The sequence below is a fragment of the Taeniopygia guttata genome, chromosome 2 (genome assembly GCF_048771995.1).
Source record: "Taeniopygia guttata chromosome 2, bTaeGut7.mat, whole genome shotgun sequence".
Lineage (NCBI taxonomy): Eukaryota > Metazoa > Chordata > Aves > Passeriformes > Estrildidae > Taeniopygia > Taeniopygia guttata.
This window is the reverse complement of record NC_133026.1, coordinates 150,568,327-150,590,921: the sequence shown is the minus strand read 5'-3', so window position 1 is coordinate 150,590,921 and position 22,595 is coordinate 150,568,327. Positions and strand designations below refer to the sequence as shown.

At 57.0% G+C, this 22,595-nt stretch overlaps 4 protein-coding genes across 6 annotated transcripts; 2 read left to right on the top strand and 2 right to left on the bottom strand.

The window, feature by feature from the left end:
• The first annotated feature begins 1,580 nt into the window (after positions 1–1,580).
• On the top strand, positions 1,581–8,137 carry GFUS (GDP-L-fucose synthase). Of its 2 annotated transcripts, none has more exons than XM_041714104.2 (11): positions 1,581–1,734; positions 2,531–2,681; positions 4,188–4,302; positions 4,508–4,636; positions 4,715–4,788; positions 4,984–5,117; positions 5,241–5,305; positions 5,480–5,546; positions 5,618–5,697; positions 5,828–5,927; positions 7,602–8,137. In XM_041714104.2, exons 2-11 carry the CDS (start codon positions 2,542–2,544, stop codon positions 7,655–7,657), a joined length of 960 nt encoding a protein of 319 aa, XP_041570038.2. In that variant the 5' UTR covers positions 1,581–1,734; positions 2,531–2,541; the 3' UTR covers positions 7,658–8,137. The 2 variants fall into 2 exon arrangements, with proteins under 2 accessions (XP_041570038.2, XP_030122699.4); XM_030266839.4 differs by having other exon boundaries at positions 1,703–1,795.
• On the bottom strand, positions 8,089–12,504 carry LOC115493583 (uncharacterized). 2 transcript variants are annotated; one of them, XM_072925090.1, is made up of 10 exons: positions 12,287–12,504; positions 11,838–11,922; positions 11,651–11,758; positions 11,405–11,548; positions 11,167–11,328; positions 10,986–11,085; positions 9,125–9,204; positions 8,829–8,938; positions 8,491–8,561; positions 8,089–8,381 (listed from the first exon to the last, which is right to left on the bottom strand). In XM_072925090.1, exons 1-10 carry the CDS (start codon positions 12,362–12,364, stop codon positions 8,255–8,257), a joined length of 1,065 nt encoding a protein of 354 aa, XP_072781191.1. In that variant the 5' UTR covers positions 12,365–12,504; the 3' UTR covers positions 8,089–8,254. The 2 variants fall into 2 exon arrangements, with proteins under 2 accessions (XP_072781191.1, XP_072781192.1); XM_072925091.1 differs by having other exon boundaries at positions 9,136–9,204.
• Positions 12,505–14,225: 1,721 nt separating this feature from the next.
• Positions 14,226–18,507, top strand: PYCR3 (pyrroline-5-carboxylate reductase 3). Its single transcript, NM_001245811.2, is given in 6 exon segments — positions 14,226–14,327; positions 15,511–15,575; positions 15,827–16,006; positions 16,920–17,132; positions 17,224–17,316; positions 18,169–18,507. Coding segments are annotated over 6 exon segments (816 nt in total). The 5' UTR covers positions 14,226–14,245; the 3' UTR covers positions 18,352–18,507.
• Positions 18,508–19,635: 1,128 nt separating this feature from the next.
• Positions 19,636–22,564, bottom strand: TIGD5 (tigger transposable element derived 5). Its single transcript, XM_030266836.4, has one exon. It carries the CDS (start codon positions 22,336–22,338, stop codon positions 20,629–20,631), a length of 1,710 nt encoding a protein of 569 aa, XP_030122696.4. The 5' UTR covers positions 22,339–22,564; the 3' UTR covers positions 19,636–20,628.
• Positions 22,565–22,595: the final 31 nt, after the last annotated feature.

Here is a 22,595-nt window from a genome sequence, read left to right as displayed (position 1 = left end):
TCCAGCCTTTGATCCTCAAATCCCAGGGCCTTGTTAGATAACATCAGCAGCCTGGGTGATATTTCATTAACAAACGAGTCCATCCCATGTGGTCGCCGCAACTTTATCCCTTTCCCCTGTGATCTTCCCTCATGTTCCAACATTTCTTTGGTAATTAGACCCAGAATTAGCATATTTAAGCTCTGAAATTACTACATTTAATGCAACACCGTGGTTATTCGAGTGCTGTCACAGCAGCTCTCGGCTGCGCCACCTCCCAGCAATTCCTTGGCCGAAGCACGGGTTTATCCTTAATTAGTCTCCCAAAATTTGCAGGAGGCAGCAGGAAGATCTTATTCTCCCACCAGCACATGGAAAATCTTCCTTGGCTTTCCCCCCATCCCTGGGAGTGTTCAAGGCCACGTTGGAGCAACCTGGTCTAGTGGAAGGCGTCCCTGCCCATGGCAAGGGGTTGGAATGGGATGATTTTTATTTATGGGAATGATTGTATTCCAACCCAGACCCTTTTACTCCGTAATTTCGCCGTGAAGTGAGGTGGAATTGTGGACGCAGCTGGATCTGACTCATCCCAACACCAGCGTGAGGTTTTCTTCTTGCCAAACCTCAGTGTCTCATGGAGGATGCAGGACTGACGTGGAATTAGCTGGTGTGGAGAAGGAGCTCCAGTGTCCATCGCTGGCTCCAGGGGACAGAGGCACCAGGTGACATCTCTTTTAATATGCAAATGACCCCTCTGCCACCACCAGTTCCCAGCAAGGAGGTCCTCAAGGATTCAGCCTTCCCTGAGACTTTCCCAAAGGAAAAGGGCACATTTCCAGGTCTCAGCCAGGAGGAAAGGAATGAAAAACTCTCATTCTATTGCTCCTTGACACTGGGGCTAACCAGGGCTTTGGTGGGAGGAATGTGGGAATTCCTGGCTGGGTCTCTCTTAATTCCACTTTCAAAAGTTTAATTTAGAGCAAAGCCCTGCCTTTACCTCGCAAAAATCCCGAAGGAAAAGCCAGCTGGATGTGGGGGTGGAGGGGATGCCTTCAAAACCATCCCCCACACGCAGGAAAGCATTTTTAATCTCGGCTTAAGTGCATTAAAAGTGATTAAAACGTTTTCACATGGAAATCCCTTTTGATGAGCCACTTTGGCAGGGGGGACACCTAGGAACCCCCTTTCCCTGCACCCCCTTCCTTTCCTGCACCCTTTTCCTTGTTTCTGAACCCCTTCCCATGAACTCCCTTAAAACCTCTGCATCCCCTTCCCTGTCCCTGCACTCCCATTTCCTTCCCCCCTTCCTTTTCCCTGCACGTCCTTCCCTCCCCCTGCACCTAATTTCCCCAGCCGCTTCTCTTCCCTTGCGCCTCTTCCTTCCTTGCATCCCTTCCCCTTATCCCTCTTCCCAAAATCTTCTCCTCTGCGCCCTCTCATTTCCCTTGCTCCCAGCTACGAACTACATTTCCCGACGAGCAAAGCGGCAGCGTCCGGTGACGGCGGCGGAAGAACCCGAGCGCAGCCGAACCCTCACCGGGCCGGGACGAAACCAGCCGAGCCCTCTACGAGTTGACCCGAATCAAGCCGAGCCGAGCACAGCCGAACCTCGCCGAGCCTTCACGAAGCACCGCCGAGCAGACCCGAGCCCAGCCGAACACAGCCGAGACTATACCGAGCCGAGCCGAACACAACCGAGCCGAGAGCGGCCGAACTCAGCCGAGCGGATCCGAGCGCGGCCGAGTCCAGCCGAGGGTGAGACGCGCCCCTCACGCCGTGAAGGGACATTTGAGGGGACAGGAGCCCCCCGAGACCGGTGGGGAGGAGAAGCGGGAGGTCCCCAAAGTGGGGGGACAGGACGGTGGGGAGGGCAGGGGGACGGGAGGTTGTGGGTTGTGGGTTGGGAGGCGCTGTGTGTGAGGGTGTGCGGGGAGATGGGGGTGCAGGGGTGGGATTTGGGGTGCAGGGGAGGTGTGTGGGGGGGTTAGGACTGGGTTCAGAGCTGGGATTTGGGGTGCGGTGCTGAGGTTTGAGGGGCAGGGCAGGCGTGGGGTGCGACCCTGGGATTTGGGGTGCAGGGAAGGGTTTAGGTTGCAAACACAGGATTTGGGGTGCAGGGGGAAATTTGGGGTTCAGGGGGAGATCTGCGGTGCAGAGGGAGATTTGGGGTACAGAATGAGAATCTGGGGTGCAGGGGGAGATTTGGGCTGCAGAGATAAGATTTGGGGCTCAGGAATAGATCTGGGATGCAGCCCTGAGGTGCAGGGGGAGATTCGGGGTGTGGGAGGTGATTTTGGGGGTGCAGAAGGAGATTTGGGGCACACACCTGGGGGTGCAGGTGCCCCTCCCTTTCCAGAGGCTGGGCCAGCGCCACGTGGCAGCCCTGGCCCAGGTGGCCTCCAGCTGAGGAGTTCCAGCGCTATCACAGCCAAACACGCCCCTTTTTTACCCAGAAACGCAGAAATTTCCCCAAAAAAACCCGATCCCACCTGCCTGGGGGATGCTCACCCCAGGGTGGTCCACGCTGAGTGATCCCGGCTCCTCCCTGCAGGGTTTTTGGCCATGAGCGAGGTGACCAAGCGCATCCTGGTGACAGGTGGCACCGGCCTGGTGGGCAGAGCCATCGAGAAGGTGGTGGCCGATGGAGAGGGGCGGCCGGACGAGGAGTGGATCTTCGTGTCCTCCCGAGACGCCGACTTGACGTGAGCTGGGCTTTTCTCTTGGAAAACCCCGGAATTTGCTCTATCAACCCCAACAAACCCCAAAATCTCTCATGCCTGGATTTGTTTTTTTCCCTGAATCTCCCCAGTGCTCTGGTCACCCCGAAATTTCCCATCCCAGAATTTGGTTTTCCTTGGAAATGCCTCAATTTGTTCTGTCGACCCCACCACATCACAATTTTTCCCATTCCAGGGTTTGGTTTTTCCTTGGAAACAACCCAATCTGCTCTGTTTCTGATGATTTCCCATCCCTGGATTTGTTTTTTCCTCTGAATCTCCCCAGACTGCTTTGGTCACCCCAAAAATTTCCCAACCCAGAATTGGGTTTTTCCTTGGGAACCACCCCCAATCTGCTCTGGTGACTCCAAAATTTCCAATCCCAGAATTTGGTATTTCCTTGGAAATGCCTCAATTTGTTCTGTTGACCCCACCAAATACCAAATTTTCCCATTCCAGGATTTGATTTTTCCTTGGAAGCAACCCAGTCTGCTCTGTTGACCCTGACAAACCCCAAAATTTCCCATCCCTGGATTTGGTTTTTCCTTGGAAACACCCCAGTCTGCTCTGGTGACTCCAAAATTTCCTATCCCTGGATTTGTTTTTTCCTTGGAATCGCCCCAATCTGCTCTGGTGACCCCAAAATTTCTCATCCCAGAATTTGGTTTTTCCTTGGAAATGCCTCAATTTCCTCTGTCGACCCCACCAAATGCCAAATTTTCCCATTCCAGAGATTGATTTTTCCTTGGAAAAAGCCTAATCTGCTCTGTTGCCCCTGACAAACCCCAAAATTTCCCATCCCAGGATTTGGTTTTTCCACAAAAAGACCCCAATTCTGCTCTGTTGACCCCACTGAATCCTAAATTTTTCCATCCCACGATTGAATTTTTCCTCAGAAACACCCCAGTGTTTTCTGTCAACCCCACTGAATCCCAAATTTCCCCATCCCTGGATTTGGTTTTTCCTTGGAAACAACCCAATCTGCTCTGTTTCTGATGATTTCCCATCTCTGGATTTGTTTTTTCCTCTGAATCTCCTCAGACTGCTTTGGTCACCCCAAAAATTTCCCAACCCAGAATTGGGTTTTTCCTTGGGAACACCCCCAATTTCCTCTGGTGACTCCAAAATTTCCTATCCCAGAATTTGGTTTTTCCTTAGAAATGCCTCAATTTGCTCTGTTCACCCCACCAAATCCCAAATTTCCCCATTCTAGGATTGGAATTTGGAAAAAGCCCAATCTGCTCTCTTGACCCTGACAAACCCCAGATTTTCCATTCCAGAATTTGGGTTTTCCTTTGGAAGACCCCAGTCTGCTCTGTTGACCTCACCCAATCCCAAATTTTCCCATCCCAAGATTGGGTTTTTCCGTAGAAACTCCCCAATCTGCCCCCACCGAACCCCAACATTTCCTCTCCTAGGATTGGATTTTTCCTCGGCAGTGCCTCGATTTGCTCTGCTGACCCCACTGAATCCCAAAATTTCCCATTCCAGGAGCAGCTCCGAGACCAAAGCCCTGTTTGAGAGGCACAAGCCCACCCACGTCATCCACCTGGCTGCCATGGTCGGGGGTCTTTTCAAAAACATCCGCTCCAACCTGGATTTTTGGGTGAGCACCCACGGAATCGGTGCTGCCGGGATCCCCGTGGGCGCCGCGCTCCCTAAACTGGGATACGGGCACACGGGGATGTGGCTTGCTCTGCTCCCAGAGCCAAACCAGAGCTCCAGAGGTTTCTGGAGTTATTAATGAGTTGTTGGTGAAGGGATTTGGGGATCCCTGACCCCACGATCCTGACAAATGTCCCTTTTCCCAGAGGACAAACATCCACATCAACGACAACGTCCTGCACACGGCCCACGAGTCGGGGGTGCAGAAGGTGGTCTCCTGCCTCTCCACCTGCATCTTCCCAGACAAGACCACCTATCCCATCGATGAGACCATGGTGAGAATCCCCATTCCCATGCAAAATCCAGGGAAAGTCTCCTCACCCTGCTTAATTTATCCACTCTGACATTGCCAGATCCACAACGGGCCGCCTCATAGCTCCAACTTTGGCTACTCCTATGCCAAAAGGATGATCGATGTCCAAAATAGGTGAGCTGGGGACATGGGAGCAGCCACTGGTTTTCAAGGCAAGGGGAATCCAGTGGGATTTCCAATTGGAAGCTGGGGAGATACCTGGGCTCGGCAGGTGAAGGTGCTGCTGGCCGGGGTTTTTTGGGGGGCAAATCACTGCTGGAGGAAGGGGCTTGACAGCCCACCCACCGTCCCTTCTCTGCTCTGATCCAGGGGTTATTCCGAGCAGCACGGCCGACGCTTCACCGCCGTCATTCCCACCAACGTCTTCGGGCCGCACGACAACTTCAACATCGAGGACGGCCACGTCCTGCCGGGGCTCATCCACAAGGTCTACCTGGCCAAACGTGAGGGTGGCAGGACTTCCAGGGGTTTTCTGGGGAGAAATGAGGGGTTTTTTTTTGCTTTCCCACCTGCTCTGTGGGGTGGTTAGAGGTGGCTCTGGTGGTCATGGGTCCTTCTTCCTTCAGAGTCCGGCTCTGCTCTGACCGTCTGGGGAACGGGCAAGCCCAGGAGACAGTTCATCTATTCCTTGGTAGGTGTGGCCTTGGGAAGCAGGGAATGGGGCTGGAGGACCCACTGGTAGGACCACAGAGGGGTCTGAACCCCCCCTGGCTTCTCCTGGGTCATCCCCAGAGTTGTGTCCCCTTGGGAATGGAAGGTTGGGGGATATCAGTGAGCCCTCCAAGAGTTGTCTGCTCTTCCACAGGACCTGGCCCGACTTTTCCTTTGGGTCCTGCGGGAATACGATGAGGTGGAACCAATAATTTTGTCAGGTGAGCCCTGGCTGTCCCCAAGAAGTCCCTTCTCCATGAGGGAACAGCCACGACCCTTCCCTTCTCCACAGTGGGAGAAGAAGATGAAGTCTCCATCCGGGAAGCGGCAGAGGCCATCGCGGAGGCTATGGAATTCAGGGGAGAGCTCGTTGTATCCTTCACAAAAGGCTGAGCCCCTCTTCCCGCCAGCTCCCCTGGGAGATTCCATGATCCAGAGGATCCTTCCCACCAAAGGAGCAGAAGCAAGACCTGTTTTCCCTCCTTAATCCTTCCCATCCCAGTTTGACACCACCAAGTCCGACGGGCAGTTCAAGAAGACGGCCAGCAATGCCAAGCTCCGGCGGTACCTGCCCGAATTCCAGTTCACACCTTTCAGGAAAGGTGAGATGGGCGAGTCTGCAGGAAACATCGGGGGTCCTACCCTGTGCCATCAGCCTTGGTGGCATCCAGGTGGTCCATCCTTCCCAGATGAGGAATGAAGGTGGTGAAACACTGGCACGTGTTGCCCAGGGAGGTGGTGGTTTCTCCATCCCTGGAAATATCCAAGGTCATGTTGGCTGGGGCATGGAGCAACCTGGTCTCTTGGGAGGTGTCTCCTTGCATGGTGGTTGGATGAGAAGACCTAAACAAGTCCCTTTCAACCCACCCTGTCCCATGATTCTGTGACCAAAATCCATTCCCAATCCCAAACCCATCCTGTGATTCTCTGACCAAAATCCATTCCCAGTCCCAGAACCCTTCCCATGATTCTCTGACCAAAATCCATTCCCAGTCCCAAACCCATCCCATGATTCTGTGACCAAAATCCATTCCCAGTCCCAAAACCCATCCCACAATTCTTTGACGAAAATCAATTCCCAGTCCCAAAACCCATCCAGTGATTCTCTGACCAAAATCCATTCCCAATCCCAAAACCCATCCCACGATTCTATGACCAAAATATGTTCCCAAAATCCATTCCCAATCTCCCAAACCCATCCTAGGATTCTCTGACCAAAATCCGTTCCCAATCCCCAAACCCATGCTAGGATTCTCTGACCAAAATCCATTCCCAGTCCCCCAACCCATCCTATGATTCTCTGACCAAAATTCATTCCCAATCCCAAACCCATCCTGTGATTCTCTGACCAAAATCCATTCCCAATCCCAAAACTCATCCCATGATTCTCTGACCAAAATCCATTCCCAAAATCCATTCCCAATCCCCAAACCCATCCTGTGATTCTCTGACCAAAATCCCTTCCCAGTCCCAAAACCCATCCCACAATTCTTTGACAAAAATCAATTCCCAGTCCCAAAACCCATCCCGTGATTCTCTGACCAAAATCTGTTCCCAATCCAAAAAACAATCCTGTGATTCTGACCAAAATCCATTCCCAATCTCCCAAACCCATCGCATGATTCTCTGACCAAAATCAATTCCCAATCCCAAAACAAGTCCCATGATTCTCTGACCAAAATCCATTCCCAATCTCCCAAACCCGTCGCATGATTCTCTGACCAAAATCAATTCCCAATCCCAAAACAAGTCCCATGATTCTGTGACCAAAATCCATTCCCAATCCCAAACCCATCCTGTGATTCTCTGACCAAAATCTGTTCCCAAAATCAATTCCCAATTCCCAAACCCATCCCGTGATTCTCTGACCAAAATCCATTCCCAGTCCCAAAACAAGTCCCATGATTCTGTGACCAAAATCCATTCCCAATCCCCAAACCCATCCTGTGATTCTGTGACCAAAATCAATTCCCAATCCCAAAACAAGTCCCATGATTCTATCCTGTGACCAAAATCCATTCCCAATCCCAAACCCATCCTGTGATTCTCTGACCAAAATCCGTTCCCAAAATCCATTCCCAATCCCCAAACCCATCCCGTGATTCTTTGACCAAAATCAATTCCCAATCCCAAAACTCATCCCATGATTCTCTGACCAAAATCCATTCCCAAAATCCATTCCCAATCCCAAAACAAGTCCCATAATTCTGTGACCAAAATCCATTCCCAAAATCCATTCCCAACCCCCAAACCCATCCCATTTTTCCCCTCCCCAGCCGTGAAGGAAACCTGTGCCTGGTTCAACGCCAACTATGCCAGCGCCAGGAAGTGACGGCACCGGGACCGGCACCACCCGGCAGCGGGATCGTCCTCTTCGACTCAGGGTTGTCCTTTGCTGGGGCAGAGGACGGGGCTGGGGTGGGGGGTGACAGTGACATTCCCAAAGTAAAAACGGGAGCCCGGGGAGCAGCTCCCACATTCCTGCCCCACTGCTGGGAGTGGCGCAGGACGCCCAGGGCAGGGGTGGGGGAGGAAAGTTGGGGCATCCCAAAAAGATCCCAAATCAAGTGGTAGGATTTGCGTCCAAGAGGGTGGTGGCTCTGAGCTGTTAATGAGCTACACTAATTACCTGCAATTAGGTGTGGTAAAGGGAAGGCAATCAGGATTCCAGGGCATGGAAATGGCAGCAGGGAATTTTCTGCTGCTCTTGGCACGTGGGGATGATCCCACAGCCCCCTGTCTCAGGATAGGAATGGGAAAAACTCCAGCTGTAAATGTGGCATTTATTAAAATATATGCAAATAGCATAAAACTGGTGGGACAATGAACATCTGCCCTGTACCCACATCCAGTGGCATCCTTAGGGTCCATGTTCTCCACCAGGATCTGGAATAGCCATAAAAAGAGTTAAAATCCCTCAGGGAGAGGGTCAAAAATGGCGGGATGAATCCATGGCCAAGCTACTGCTGGTGGTGTGGATGTGACAGAATTCCTGCCCGGGAATCGCTTTCTTCCGGCACCGCTGCCCAGCCCTGGTGACACCCTGGCACAGGGACCTACAGAGGAGACACCCATCAGCACCCCAGGAAGCCACCAGCAGTGGGGTCACCCCCTGAGGTGACACCAAGCTGTGGAGAAGGGACATTCCAGGTGGTTGGTGCTCACACGTTGGCCATTGGGCTGCAGGGTTTGGGCTCCCAGAGCTTCCCAGCATCCATCAGCAGCTCCGGTGTCACCTGGTTTGGGGAGAAGGGGGTTCCTGCAGATGTCCCTTGTCCCCTTGGCCATCCTTCAGGACACCATATTCCACCCCAAATTCCTCCCTGTATGTCGTATCCCCAGCCCTGTCCGTCTCCCAGTGGGCTGTCCCACATTCGGAGGTGCCACTGTGGTGAGGACACCCCAACCTTGGAGGACCTGACCCTCAGTGAGACCCAGGTGGCCCCCAAGAGCAGGTTTTGGGGGACAACACCAACATGGGGACATCCCACCCAGCAGCTTACCCCACACGAGTTCAGTGCTGTCCTCTGGCCACCGGAGTCGGGTGACACCTGCCCTAGGAATTCGGGAATGTCCTCGGCCACCTCTTGGGGCTGCTCCAGGTGCGAAGGGTCTGCAAGAACATGGCAGGGGTGGAGATACCCTCCCAGTGCTCCTGTCCCCAGGCAGAGGGTGGGGACACTCTGGGTTGGTGTCACATGCCCTGGCAGAGCTTGGGGACACTCTGGACACGTCCCAGCACAGGATGGGGACGTGTCAGGGCTTGGGATCCATGTCCTACAGCCACCACACCTCCCACCTTGTGGGCACCTCTCATCTTGCAGGCAGCTCATCTCCATCCTGTCCAGCTCCTCTTGCAGCAGTTCCATATCGCATTCCCTGTGTGGGAAGAAGGAAAAAGGGACTCCTGTCACCTCGGTGGCTTCTGTGTCACCACCACCATAGAGACATTCACCTCTCCAGCCTCTCCACACCCTTCTCTGAGCAGAAATAGGCCACGGAGTTGGAAAGAGAAGCCATCAGGATGTGTCTTGTCCTTTCCTGGAGACCTCTGCCAGATGGCTCCAGGATGGGACATCCACCCAGGGATGTGACATACAGCAGAAACAGGACACAGAGTTGGGATGAGATGCTCCAAAACCATAGGAAAGCCATCCAAGATGAGTCCTGTCCTTCTCTGGAGACCTCTGCCAGATGGCTCCAGGGTGGGACATCCAGGATGAGGCACGAAGGAAGGGACATCCAGGGTGGAACATCTGAACAGAAGTGGTGCAAGGAGTTGGAATGAGGTGTCCAAAAACCATAGGGAAGCCACCGAGATGTGTCCTGTCCCTTCCTGAGAACTTCTGCCAGGTGGCTCCAGGGTGGGACATCCAGGGATGTGACATTGAGCAGAAACAGGACACAGAGTTGGGATGAGATGCCCCAAAACCACAGGAAAGCCATCCAAGATGTGTCCTGTCCTTCCCTGGAGACCTCTGCCAGATGGCTCCAGGGTGGGAAATTCAGGATGAGGCACCAAGGATGGGACACCCAGGGATGTGACATTGAGCAGAAAGAGGATGTAGAGTTGGGATGAGATGCCCCAAAACCATAGGGAAGCCACCAAGATGTGTCCTGTCCTTCCCTGGAGACCTCTGCCAGATGGCTCCAGGATGGGACACTCAGGGATGTGACATCGAGCAGAAACAGGACATGGAGTTGGGATGAGATGCCCCAAAACCACAGGAAAGCCGTCCAAGATGTGTCTTGTCCTTTCCTGGAGACCTCTGCCAGATGGCTCCAGGGTGGGACATCCAGGATGAGGCACAAAGGATGGGACATCCAGGGTGGGACATCTGAACAGAAGTGGTGCAAGGAGTTGGGATGAGGTGTCCAAAAGCCATAGGGAAGCCACCAAGATGTGTCCTGTCCTTCCCTGGAGACCTCTGCCAGATGGCTCCAGGATGGGACACCCACCCAGGGATGTGACATGGAGCAGAAACAGGACACGGAGTTGGGATGAGATGCCCCAAAACCACAGGAAAGCCACCAAGATGTGTCCTGTCCTTCCCTGGAGACCTCTGCCAGATGGCTCCAGGGTGGGACATCTGAACAGAAGTGGTGCAAGGAGTAGGGATGAGGTGTCCAAAAGCCATAGGGAAGCCACCAAGATGTGTCCTGTCCCTTCCTGAGAACTTCTGCCAGGTGGCTCCAGGATGGGACACCCAGGGATGTGACATGGAGCAGAAACAGGACACAGAGTTGGGATGAGATGCCCCAAAACCACAGGAAAGCCATCCAAGATATGTCTTGTCTGTTCCTGGGGACCTCTGCCAGATGGCTCCAGGATGGGACACTCAGGGATGTGACACTGAGCAGAAACAGGACACGGAGTTGGGATGAGATGCCCCAAAACCACAGGAAAGCCACTAAGATGTGTCCTGTCCTTCCTGGGAGACCTCTGCCAGATGGCTCCAGGGTGGGACATCTGAACAGAAGTGGTGCAAGGAGTTGGGATGAGGTGTCCAAAAGCCATAGGGAAGCCACCGAGATGTATCCTGTCCCTTCCTGAGAACTTCTGCCAGGTGGCTCCAGGGTGGAAGATCCAGGGTGGGACACCAAGGATGGCACCCAGCAGCTCCCAAGGGTTCCATGCCACCTCCTCAACCATCTCCTACCTCTCCGGGGTGGAGGTGAGCCGGAAGCGGGGCTCTTCCCGGGGAACCACCGGCCGGATCCTTCCGGCACCGCGGCAGGTGGAAACCAGCAGCCAATGCCCTGTGGGAAAATGAGGATGGGAGAGGACAGATCCCCCCTGGGTGGTGTGTCCCCAGCCGCTGTCCCCACACGTGTCCCCACCTGCTGCAGCAAGGACCAGGAAAGTGGAGATTGCTGGGATGCCGAGGGCGCTGGAAGCGAGGAAGAGGAGGAGAAGGATGACCCGGAATGACGCCGGCACCAGTGGGAGAACCAGGAGCGTCAAATATGGCACACAAGAGGAGGTGGCACTTTGGCTCTGACCTGTGGGATGGGGAAGAAGAACTTGGTGTTGGCACCCACCAGCTCCCATCCATCCTCCACCCCCATTCCCACTCACCATCCAGGTCAGGGATGGCTCTGAGCTGCTCCAGGTGTTTTTCCAGCCGGATTAGTGCGTTTTCCAAGGCCGTCAGCATCAGCTCCAGGCTCTGGTTGACCTTCTGCAGCTTCTCCGTCACCTCCTGAAGGACCAGGATGCTCTCTGCATATGGAAAAGATGGATACAGCACCGGGGAAGACGCACCCCGGTGTGAAAAACAGGATTCCATGAATCCCGTTGCAATGGGATTTGCCACATTCCCACCTGGTTGGGGATGAACATCCTGAGATCTTTCCTGCTGCTGATGGAGGTTGGATGGGACAACCTGGTGTCCTCCCCGGAGCTGCTCAGCCCCACGGCTGCTCACATTCCCTGTGGGGAGGTAAAAGAGGTCGGATCCATCCCAAAGTGGGATATGGGAATGTTGAAGTATCCCAACCCTGGCTCGTACCCGTCCGGTGGGGGATGTCCTGCAGGAGATGGGCCACGGGGGTCTCATCCAGCGCGAACCTCATCCAGGTCTCCCAGAGCTCCTCCTGAGGTGAATTTTGGGGGGTGATGATCTGGGAATGCTGGTTTTCCCCATGGACACCCCCAAATGCACCCCTGGGTGCTCCCAGCACAGGATGACGAGACGGAGGAGGGGGTTTGGGGACATAAAGTATGGAAAAAGGTGTGAACTCACCCCAGAATTTGGCCTTCACCCCCGCAAAAACCATCCCTACACCAAGCAAAGGGTGGGGGACCCCAGAATCCAAATTTCCCGGCCAGAGGGAATCCCACAGTGACAGGAATCCACGTGTGACACCTCCTGGGGTGTAGCTTCATCCTAGAACAACCCGTGGTTGCTGTGAAGGGGATTTGTGGGGGGATCCCCAAATTTGGGGGGTGGGTCCCCACCTTCTCTGGGGGGGCAGCGAGGCCCAACCACCCCAAAAACCAGAGGAGCAGCACAGCCCGGGAGATTTGGAGCAGCATGACGGGAATGGAGGGGGTCCTGTGGGGAAAAGAGGGTGAGGAAAAGCCCACCCATGGAAAAATTACAGGATCCCACTCCCCTCCTCAAATTCCGGGGTCCCCTCGTGTCAGGGATGCCGGTGGGTGAGGAGCACCCTGGGGTGGGAAGCAGCTCCCACATCCACCGGTAAATTAGGGGGCATCCCCTCGGAGGGTACCCCCCAAAACCCCGTGGATACCGACTGTGGGGGGACTTGTGGGGCGAGGAGAGTGGGGAGAACCTCCCACACCCACGGACAACTTCGGGAACCTCCCCCACGCCAAATTTACTCAGCCACCCCCGTGGTGGAAATCCCTCCGTGGGCCCAGAGGTGCCAGGAAGGGTTTGGAAGGTTTGGGAGCAGCCAGGAATTCCCTTCGGGACCCCCACGCGTGGAAGGCTTGGGGAATTTTGGGAAGGGTTTGGGAGCAGCCGGGAATTCCCTCCGGGACCCCCACGCGTGGAAGGGTTGGGAAGGGTTTGGGAAGGTTTGGGAGCAGCCGGAAATTCCCTCCGGGACCCTCACGCGTGGACCCGCTGCGGGGAAGGTCTGGGGAATTTTGGGAAGGGTTTGGGAGCAGCCGGGAATTCCCTCTGGGACTCCCACGCGTGGAAGGGTTAGGAAGGGTTTGGGAAGGTTTGGGAGCAGCCGGGAATTCCCTCCGGGACCCCCACGCGTGAAAGGGTTGGGAAGGGTTTGGAAAGATTTGGGAGCAGCCGGGAATTCCCTCCGGGACCCCCACGCGTGGAAGGTCTGGGGAATTTTGGGAAGGGTTTGGGAGCAGCCGGGAATTCCCTCCGGGGACCCCCACGCGTGGAAAGGTTGGGAAGGGTTTGGGAAGGTTTGGGAGCAGCCGGGAATTCCCTCCAGGACCCCCACGCGTGGAAGGGTTGGGAAGGGTTTGGGAAGGTTTGGGAGCAGCCGGGAATTCCCTCCGGGACCCCCACGCGTGGAAGGTCTGGGGAATTTTGGGAAGGGTTTGGGAGCAGCCGGGAATTCCCTCCGGGACCCCCACGCGTGGAAGGTCTGGGGAATTTTGGGAAGGGTTTGGGAAGGGTTTGGGAGCAGCCGGGAATTCCCTCCGGGACCCCCACGCGTGGAAGGTCTGGGGAGTTTTGGGAAGGGTTCGGGAGCAGCCGGGAATTCCCTCCGGGACCCCCACGCGTGGAAGGTCTGGGGAATTTTGGGAAGGGTTTGGGAGCAGCCGGGAATTCCCTCCGGGACCCCCACGCGTGGAAGGGTTGGGAAGGTTTGGGAGCAGCCGGGAATTCCCTCCGGGACCCCCACGCGTGGAAGGTCTGGGTAATTTTGGGAAGGGTTTGGGAGCAGCCGGGAATTCCCTCCGGGACCCCCACGCGTGGAAGGGTTGGGAAGGGTTTGGGAAGGTTTGGGAGCAGCCGGGAATTCCCTCCGGGACCCCCACGCGTGGAAGGGTTGGGAAGGGTTTGGGAAGGTTTGGGAGCAGCCGGGAATTCCCTCCGGGACCCCCACGCGTGGAAGGGTTGGGGAATTTTGGGAAGGGTTTGGGAGCAGCCGGGAATTACCTCCGGGACCCCCACGCGTGGAAGGGTTGGGAAGGGTTTGGGAAGGTTTGGGAGCAGCCAGGAATTCCCTCCGGGACCCCCACGCGTGGAAGGTCTGGGGAATTTTGGGAAGGTTTGGGAGCAGCCGGGAATTCCCTCCGGGACCCCCACGCGTGGACCCGCACTAACCACGTGGCGCCGGCGCCTGCGCAGTAGCCCCCACTTCCTCCTTTCACCCCGCCCCTTAAAGGCGGCTCCGCCAATAGGAGAGAGGGGTGTGTCCGCGCGGGGCCAATCAGCGCCGGGGGTGTGGTTCGGGGGCGTGGCCTCGCGCAGCCATGGAGGCGGCCGAGCTGTGGGTCGGGTTCGTGGGCGCCGGGCGCATGGCCGGGGGGCTCGTCCGGGGGCTGCTGCAGGCGGGTAGGGCACGGTGGGGGCGACCGGAGGGTCCGTGACACACGGGGAAAGGGAGGGGACGTGGGGACAGTCCTGGTCTGGCGCCTTCCCGGCGTCCCTGCGCGTCTTATGGCGCGGGGATGTGTGGGGGGACGTGGGGACAGCTCTGGTCTGGACGCTCCCTGCAGTCACTTCACTGTTGTACAGTGCAGGGATATGGGGACAGCCCGTCCTGATCAGTTCTGAAAGTCCCAGCCCGCCCCCGTGTCCCTGTCCTCCAGTGCAGGGATGTGGGGACAACCCTGTCCCTGCCTTGGCCTATTCCCAAGGTCCCAGCCCTTCCCCGGGTTCCTGTCCTGCGCTGGAAGGACACGGGGACAGCCCTTTCCTGCTGCTCTCCCACGGGGACCCTGCTCTTCCCCCACAGATTAGTGTGGGGACATGGGGACAGCCCTTTCCTGCCGCTCTCCCCGTGTCCCTGTCCCCCAGATTAGTGTGGGGACATGGGGACAGCCCTTTCCTGCCGCTCTCCCCGTGTCCCTGTCCCCCAGATTAGTGTGGGGACATGGGGACAGCCCTTTCCTGGTGCTCTCCCCGTGTCCCTGTCCCCCAGATTAGTGTGGGGACATGGGGACAGCCCTTTCCTGCCTCTCTCCCCATGTCCCTGTCCCCCAGATTAGTGTGGGGACATGGGGACAGCCCTTTCCTGCCGCTCTCCCCGTGTCCCTGTCCCCCAGATCAGTGTGGGGACACGGGGACAGCCCTTTCCTGCTGCTCTCCCCATGTCCCTGACCCCCAGATTAGTGTGGGGACATGGGGACAGCCCTTTCCTGCACCCCTCCAGGGTTTTCCTGCTCTCCCCAGGGTCCCTGCCCTCTGTGAGGTTCCTGTCCCCCATATCAGTGTGGGGACATTGGGACATCCCTGTCCCACAGATAGCAAGGGCACAGCCCCTCTCCTTGCTCCCTGAGTGTCCCAGATTGTCCCTGTCCCACAGCACAGCGTGGGGACAGCCCTGCCCATTAGGGCCACCTCTGTTGTCACTGCACCCTGACACAACCGCTGCCAGCCACCACAGCAGGATCGTGCTGGGATTGGAGGAATCACATCCCAGTGGAAATTGGGGTGTCTGGGCAGTGCTGGGGTGTCCCCCCCAAACCCTGGGGGTCACCCTTGGTCACTCACCCCGTCCCCTGTGTCACCCAAGGGAAGGTTCCAGCCAGCAACGTCCTGGCCAGCGCTCCCTCGGACAAAAACCTGGATGCTTGGAGGGTGAGTGGGGCCAAGGGGGTGGGAGATTTTGGGGTGTCCCTCACTGTGGGGGTCACAGCACCCTTTCCCCCACACTGGGGTTTGCCATTCCCATGGTTGGGTGAGATCCAGGCAGAGCCTCGGTGGCTTTGTGACCAGAGCAGGTCCCCAGGCCGTGTCCCTACCGTGGGGGTGCTGTTTTTGGGATGTTGTTTTTGGGATGCTGTTTTTGGGGGTGTCGGGCTCTGATCCCTCTCCCTGTCCCCGGGCAGGAGTTGGGCTGCCGGACCACGCACTGCAACCTGGAAGTGGTGCACAGGAGCACCCTGGTCTTCCTGGCCACCAAACCCCACGTCCTGCCGGGTGTCCTGGAGGAGATCCGTCCTGCCGTGGGGTCCCACCACATCGTCGTGTCGCTGGTGGCCGGCGTCACCATCCAGACACTGCAGCGGGTGAGACTCCTCCTTCTCCTTTTCCTTCTCCTTTTCCTTCCCCTTTTTCTCCTTTTCCTCTGCTCCTCCTTTTCTCCTTCTCCTTCTTCTTTTCCTTCTCCTTCTCTCCTGCTCCTCCTTTTCTCTTTCTCCTTCTCCTTTTCCTTCTCCTTTTTTCCTTCTCTCCTGTTCCTCCTTTTCTCCTTCCCCTTCTTTTCTCCTTCTCTCCTGCTTCTCCTTTTCTCCTTCTCCTTTTCCTTCTTTTCTCCTTCTCCTCCTCTCCTTTTGCTTCTGTTTCCCCTCCTTCTCCTCCTCCTCTCTTTCCTCTTCCTCCTTCTCCTCTTTCTTCTCCTCCTCCTCTTCCTCCTCTTCCTCCTCATCCACCTCCTCCTCCTTTCTCCTCCTTTTTCCTTGTCCTCATCCTGGTCTTCCTTCTCCTTCTCCTTCTCCTTCTCCTTCTCCTTCTCCTTCTCCTTCTCCTTCTCCTTCTCCTTCTCCTTCTCCTTCTCCTTCTCCTTCTCCTTCTCCTTCTCCTTCTCCTTCTCCTTCTCCTTCTCCTTCTCCTTCTCCTTCTCCTTCTCCTTCTCCTTCTCCCTCCTCCTTCTTCTTTTCTCTTTCTCTCCTGCTCCTCCTCTCCTGCTTCCTCTTCTTTTCCCCTTCTCTCTTGCTTCTCCTTTTCTCCTCCTCTTTCTCCTTTCCCTCTTCCTCCTTTTCCATCTCTCATTCTCCTCTTCCTCCTTTCCTCCTCCTCCTCTTCTTTCTCCTCCATTTTCACCCTGCTGCGGCCTCGTCCCCACTCACCAGCACCTCCAGCTCCCTCCCCGTGCTCCCCACTTCTCCAACAACCTGATGGGTGACACCCACCGGTGTCCCCGGCCACCCCTGGGTGCTTCCCGGGGCTGGCACCCCTTCTCCCATCCCCATCTTTCCCCAGCTCCTCCCGCCCTCGACCAAAGTGCTGCGGATCATGCCCAACCTGCCCTGCGTGGTGCAGGCGGGGGCCATGGTCTTCTCCCGGGGCAGCAACGCGGGTGACGCGGAATCCGCGCTCCTCCAGAACCTCCTGTCCTCCTGCGGCCTCTGCGAGGAGGTCCCCGAGTCCTACATCGACATCCACACCGGGCTCAGCGGCAGCGGCGTGGCCTACGTAAGCCAGCGGGGCGAGGGACTCCATCCTGGGATTTGGGGTTCCCTCCTGGTGCTCCAGGCTCACCCTTGGGTGCTCCCCCTCTTCCCAGGTGTACCTGTTCGCCGAGGCGCTGGCCGAGGGCGCGGTGAAGATGGGAATGCCGGGCGCCTTGGCCAGCAGGATCGCGGCGCAGACGCTGCTGGTGAGTGTCGGAATCTGTGGGTATTGGTGATTCAGAGATTGTAGAAAGTCTCTGTCTTTCTGCCCCGTTGCCAAAGAAGAAGCCATAATTCGTCTGTGCTGTTTTCAAGGTTGTTTATTCTGTTTATCTCTAACATGTTCTGCTGCCCTGCCGCAGCTCTGTCCTGCAGGGCAGCGTGTGGGGCTCTGCCCCTCAGTGGGATGTTACAAACATTATATACCAGAAACTACCTGTGCTATATTTACCATAACGTGCCAATATCTGTCACCTACGTTGAGCAGTGTGTCCCCAGCCTAAACCAATAGAAAAATGCCAACACCACAGTGAAACATGGAGGGCATGAAGAAGGAGAAAAAGGACAAGACACATCCAATTTCCTCCATCTTGTCCCCTCTGAACCCCTAATCTAGAAATCTAAAATTTTACCTTTGCACTCATGTCACACTTAATTATTACTCTTATCAAACACTCAAAGCTTGTAATTCATCCTGTAAGATTGAAAACTCCTCTCCATGGACAGAGATCACAGACAGTGTCTCTGGGGGCTCTGTACAGGGGGGTTCCTGACCCCTGCCAGGGTCCCAGACCTGCCAGGGCAGCCAGAGGGAAGCCCTGGATTCCCACAAGTGAGTCCTTGGCATGTTCTGGAATCTCCCTCCTTCCCTCCCCTCCGTTGGGATGAGGGAGGAGGTGCTGGATGCCGCTCTGCCTCAGTTTCCCCTCTCGGAAGCAAAAACGAGGACAAAGACCTCTTCGCCATGGGGGTGTCGGGATGGTGGCACCATCCAACCGTGGAAGGGGGAGTTTGGGGAGTCCCAAATCTCACCTTCCCGGTGTCCTGGCGTGCCGTAGGGTGCAGCCAAGATGCTGCTGGAGACGGGGGAGCATCCGGCCAAGCTGAGGGGGGACGTCTGCACGCCCGGGGGCACCACGATCTACGCCCTGCACCAGCTGGAGAAGGGAGCGCTCCGGGCCACCGTCATGGATGCCGTGGAGGCGGCCACCAACCGGGCGTGTGACATGGCCAAGGACTAATGGATGAGCCCCTTCTGGGACAGGAGGGGTGACGGGGACCAAAGCGAGCTCCTCTGAGGAGCAGGACCTCCTGACATCTTCAGGAGAACGTGGGAGGTGGTGTGGACACGTGTTGACCTCTGCAGGGCTGGAACCAAATAAATGTGGTCAGAGCGATGTGGGCTGTGGATTTTTGTGGCCCCTGGGGGGATGTGGAAGCCACCACAGGGGTCACTTTTGTGGGGAGGTGACATCCATGATTTCCAGGGATGGAGCTGGCACCAAGGACGAAGCTGGTGTGGGAGAGAATTTTGGGAATGAGGTGATCCCAATTTAACCCTGCTGGGGCTGGGAGGGTGGCTGCATCCCTATGGTCAGAGCCACGTCCATGAGGATGCTGCCCACATTCCAGAACCATGGACACCAAGAACTGTGCCACAACCCCTCCCTGGCACCTGGGGATGGGATGGAAGCCCTGATCTTCTCCCATCTCCAGGAATGTGGAGGGGGTAGAAACTCAAACTTGCCCATCAGGAGAGGATCTGAGCCTTTTGCATGCCCCAAAAAAGCTCTGCTTGCCCCCCAGCACCTGCAGAGATGCAATTAAGAGATGATTTGGGAACTGCTTTGAGGATTAAAAGGTTTTTTTTTTCACTGGTGGGAACATCTGGATGCTGAGCCCTGACTTTGGATAAGGGCCTGGAGTGCCAGGACACAGGGAATGGCTTCCCACTGCCAGAGGATGGGGTTAGATGGGATATTGGGAAGGAATTCCTCCCTGGGAGGGTGGTGAGGGGCTGGAATGCAATTCCCAGAGAAGCTGTGGCTGCCTCATTCCTGGAAGTGTCCAAGGCCAGGTTGGACAGGGCTTGGAGCAACCTGGGATAGTGAAAGGTGTCCGTGAGCACGGCAGAGGTTTGGAATTTGATGGCCTTGCAGGTCCCTTCCAACCCAAACCGTTCCATAATTTCACACTCACAAACCAGCCCAAAGACCTCCAGCCCAGCACCTTCTGCTGATATTTTTTTTTTTTTTTTGCAACATTTCTGTCACACAGCTGAAGCCTCCTCCCATTCACAAACTTTGAAATGAGACACATCATCCCAAGCTCCAGAATCTTTTTTTTTTTTGGGGTGATTCTGGTGTAAAAGATGATAAACAGAAACGTGATTTTACATTGTTGCACCCCAATGGCGTGGAGAAGGCCACACTGAGAGGACACAACCCCATGAAGATCCCTCTGGTGCCACCCCAAATCCCTCTGGGATGGCTCCACGTGACAGCTCACAGACGACAGCCTCCACGTGGGAATAAAAATCCATTTAATTTCCATAAATTCTGCAGCGAGGAGACAAAGACCCGACAAGTAAAAACCCCCACCCGCCCGCTGACGTGGGACACGGCAGCACTGAGGAGTTCATTTGATTTCCCTCTTCCAGTAGTTCAGCTAAACACCCTAAAATTTCTTCCAAATCAGGTCAGGAGCTGCTAAATTCCTATCAGATGCTTCCAATATTCCAAGGTAGTGCCAGGAGCCCTCCCTGCTCCAACCTCAACTCTCCCAAAGGTGTCCTCCAGACGCGGCCACCCCAAAAACCCCGTGAGGAACACCTCAACCCCCATCCCTGGAGCCTTCAGCCCCACGAGGATGCTCGGACGATGGTACCTGGTGGTCCAGGTGTTCCCAGCTGTGATGGGAATGATGGAGGTGACTCTTTTTTGTGGATGCCACCCAAGTGTCCCTTTCCCAACCCATTGCCTGAAGGAAGCTGTCTTAAACCAGCCCCAAACCATCCTGGTTTAACAGGATTCAGCGGGAAGGGCGTCACCAGCCTCTTCCAAGGTGGAATCTTTCCCCCTGCAGCACCTCAGGAGTGTCCCATGAGCTGGCTGTGCCCACCTGCTCTGGGATTTGGGGATTTTTTTCCGTGTAACATCCCCATGGACACTGAGCAGATCCTTCCCTCACCCCTTCTCCCCATGGAATTGGGAGAACTGGGCAATTTGGGATGGGGGGAACGACATCCACCCGCCTTTTCTGGCAGTGCCAGCAACCAGGGGCCACAAGGGATGTAAAAAATAGCACCTCCTAAATATATTTAGGTAAGGAACAACTCTGGAATTCGAGTTGTTGCATTAAAATCCCCTGAATTGTGACCCACAGGCACTCTGAAACCCAGGGAGTCACGGTCACAGAGGGGCGAGCGGCACCTCCACCGCCATCCCCCTGGGACAACCGGGGTGTCCCCAGCTCCGTGGCCAACCAGGGGTGGTTGGTAGCCAAAAGTTGGCCCTGCCCTAGGGTTGGGGGCTGCGGCCGCGGCGCAGCCGCTGGGCCATGGAGATGAGGGAGCGGAGCTGCACCAACTTCAGCGGCCCCACTTCCCGGGGGTCCTGTCCCTCCAGCCAGCGCAGCGCCGTCTCCAGACCCCGGATGGCTTCCCGAGCCGTGGGCAGCAAAGCATCTCCTCCTTCACTTTTGCCACCAGCTGCTTCCTCCTCCTCATCCTCCTCCGCCCCGCAGCTCTCGGTGCCTTCCTCCTTGGCGTCCTCATCGTCCTCCTCCGCACCCGGGGCCGCGTCATCCAAGTGCAACCAGTCGGACACTTCCTCGGGAGCCAAGCGCTTGAAGGCCAAGGCGGCCAGGTGGGTCAGGTCACTGAAGACCTTGCTATCCCCTCCGCCTTCCTCCCCTCCTGGAGTGTCCCCGTGCTCTTCCTCGCCAGGCTGGGGCTCGAAGGCGGCACGCAGCCCCAGCAGCCAGCACTTCTCGATGGATCCGGGCGGGATGAGATCCCAGGAGAGGCCGGCCAGGTACAGCATGTCCTTGAGGAGGAAGGAGCGCACAAAGTCCGCGGGGCTGCCGGGGCCGCCGCAGGACACGGCCAAGCGCAGCAATTCCCGCTTGTAGAGCTGCTTGAAGGCCGACACCACCCCTTGCTCCAGCGGTGCCGGGATTCGGCCTCCCGCTCCAGCCGAGCCGCTGCCGGAGTGACCCTTGGAGAGGAAGAGCGCGCGGATGGAGCCATCCGGAGTCTGGAGCAGAGGTGGAGAACCCTCGGGGGAGGGTGCGGCGCTGAGCAGCAGCACAGCCTTCTGCTGCAGGCAGCTCCGCCGCAGGTACCGCTTGACGCCCGGCACGAAGTCCTCAAAGAACCAAGCCCGCAGCAGCGCTGGCGCCAGCCGGGCCTCGGCGCCGTAGCGGTAGCAAGCCGGGAATTTCTCCTGGTTGTGATGCCGCAGGCTGGCGGGGTCGCGGAGACCTCCGACCACCAAAGGTTTGAGTTTGTGGGAGCCGGTCAAGTTGGCGGCCAGCAGCACCGTGACGCGCTCGCCGCGGGCCGGACGCCTCGCCGCGATTCCAGCAGCGGGAAGAAGCTTCCAGAAGAGCGTGGTGATGTTGGCGTTGTAGATCTGCTCATCACCGTAGCCGCCGGCATCGGGCAGGACCTCGGCGCGGGCGGCCGGGGCGCGCTCGGGCTCGGCGGGCAGGCCGCCCTCGCCGTAGATGCGCTGGCTGGAGATGCCGTGGCGCTTCTGCCAGCGCCAGAACCAACCGTGGCTCGCCTTGAAGGTACATTCGGGCCCGTAGATCTGCCGGGCGAAGGCTTCTGCCTGGGCCTGGATGAGGGGTCCGGAGAGCGGCACGCCGTGCTGGCGCAGGGCGAGGAACCAGGCGTAGACAGCGCGGTCGATCTCCTCCTCGTTGGCCAAGCGCATCTTCTTGCGTTGGGTGCCCACCTCGCCGCCCAGCTGCTCCAGGAACCAGCGCAGCTTCGCCTCGTCCTTCAGCCACCCCCGGAGGGTCCCCCCCGGCACCCCAAAAGCCCGGCACACCGACGCCTGCCGCTCGCCCTTCTTCACCCTTTCGATAGCCTGCAGCTTGTCCTTGATGGAGTAGGCGCGGCGAAGCGACATCTTCACCGACACTCCCCCGGGTGATGCGCTGCTGCCTCCTCCTCCTCCTCCTCCTCCTCCTCCTCCTCCTGCCCGCCGCCCTCCCGCCATTCCCCCGCCCTCCTCAGGCTCCCCCTCGGGCACGGAGCGACCCCCGCGTCCATGGGAATGGGGGGCGCGTTATAACCGGGGGGGAATGCGGGGATGGGGTGGGGGGAAGCGGCGCCGCCTTTGTCTCCGCTCCGCTCCCCCGCATGCGCGCACCCCACCACCTCCCGCTCCCCCCTTTTCCTCGCCAAGTTGGATTCTTCCTCCTAGCTCCACCACCGCCTGTGGGTTGTACCACTCTGCGAAAAGGGGGGAGAGCG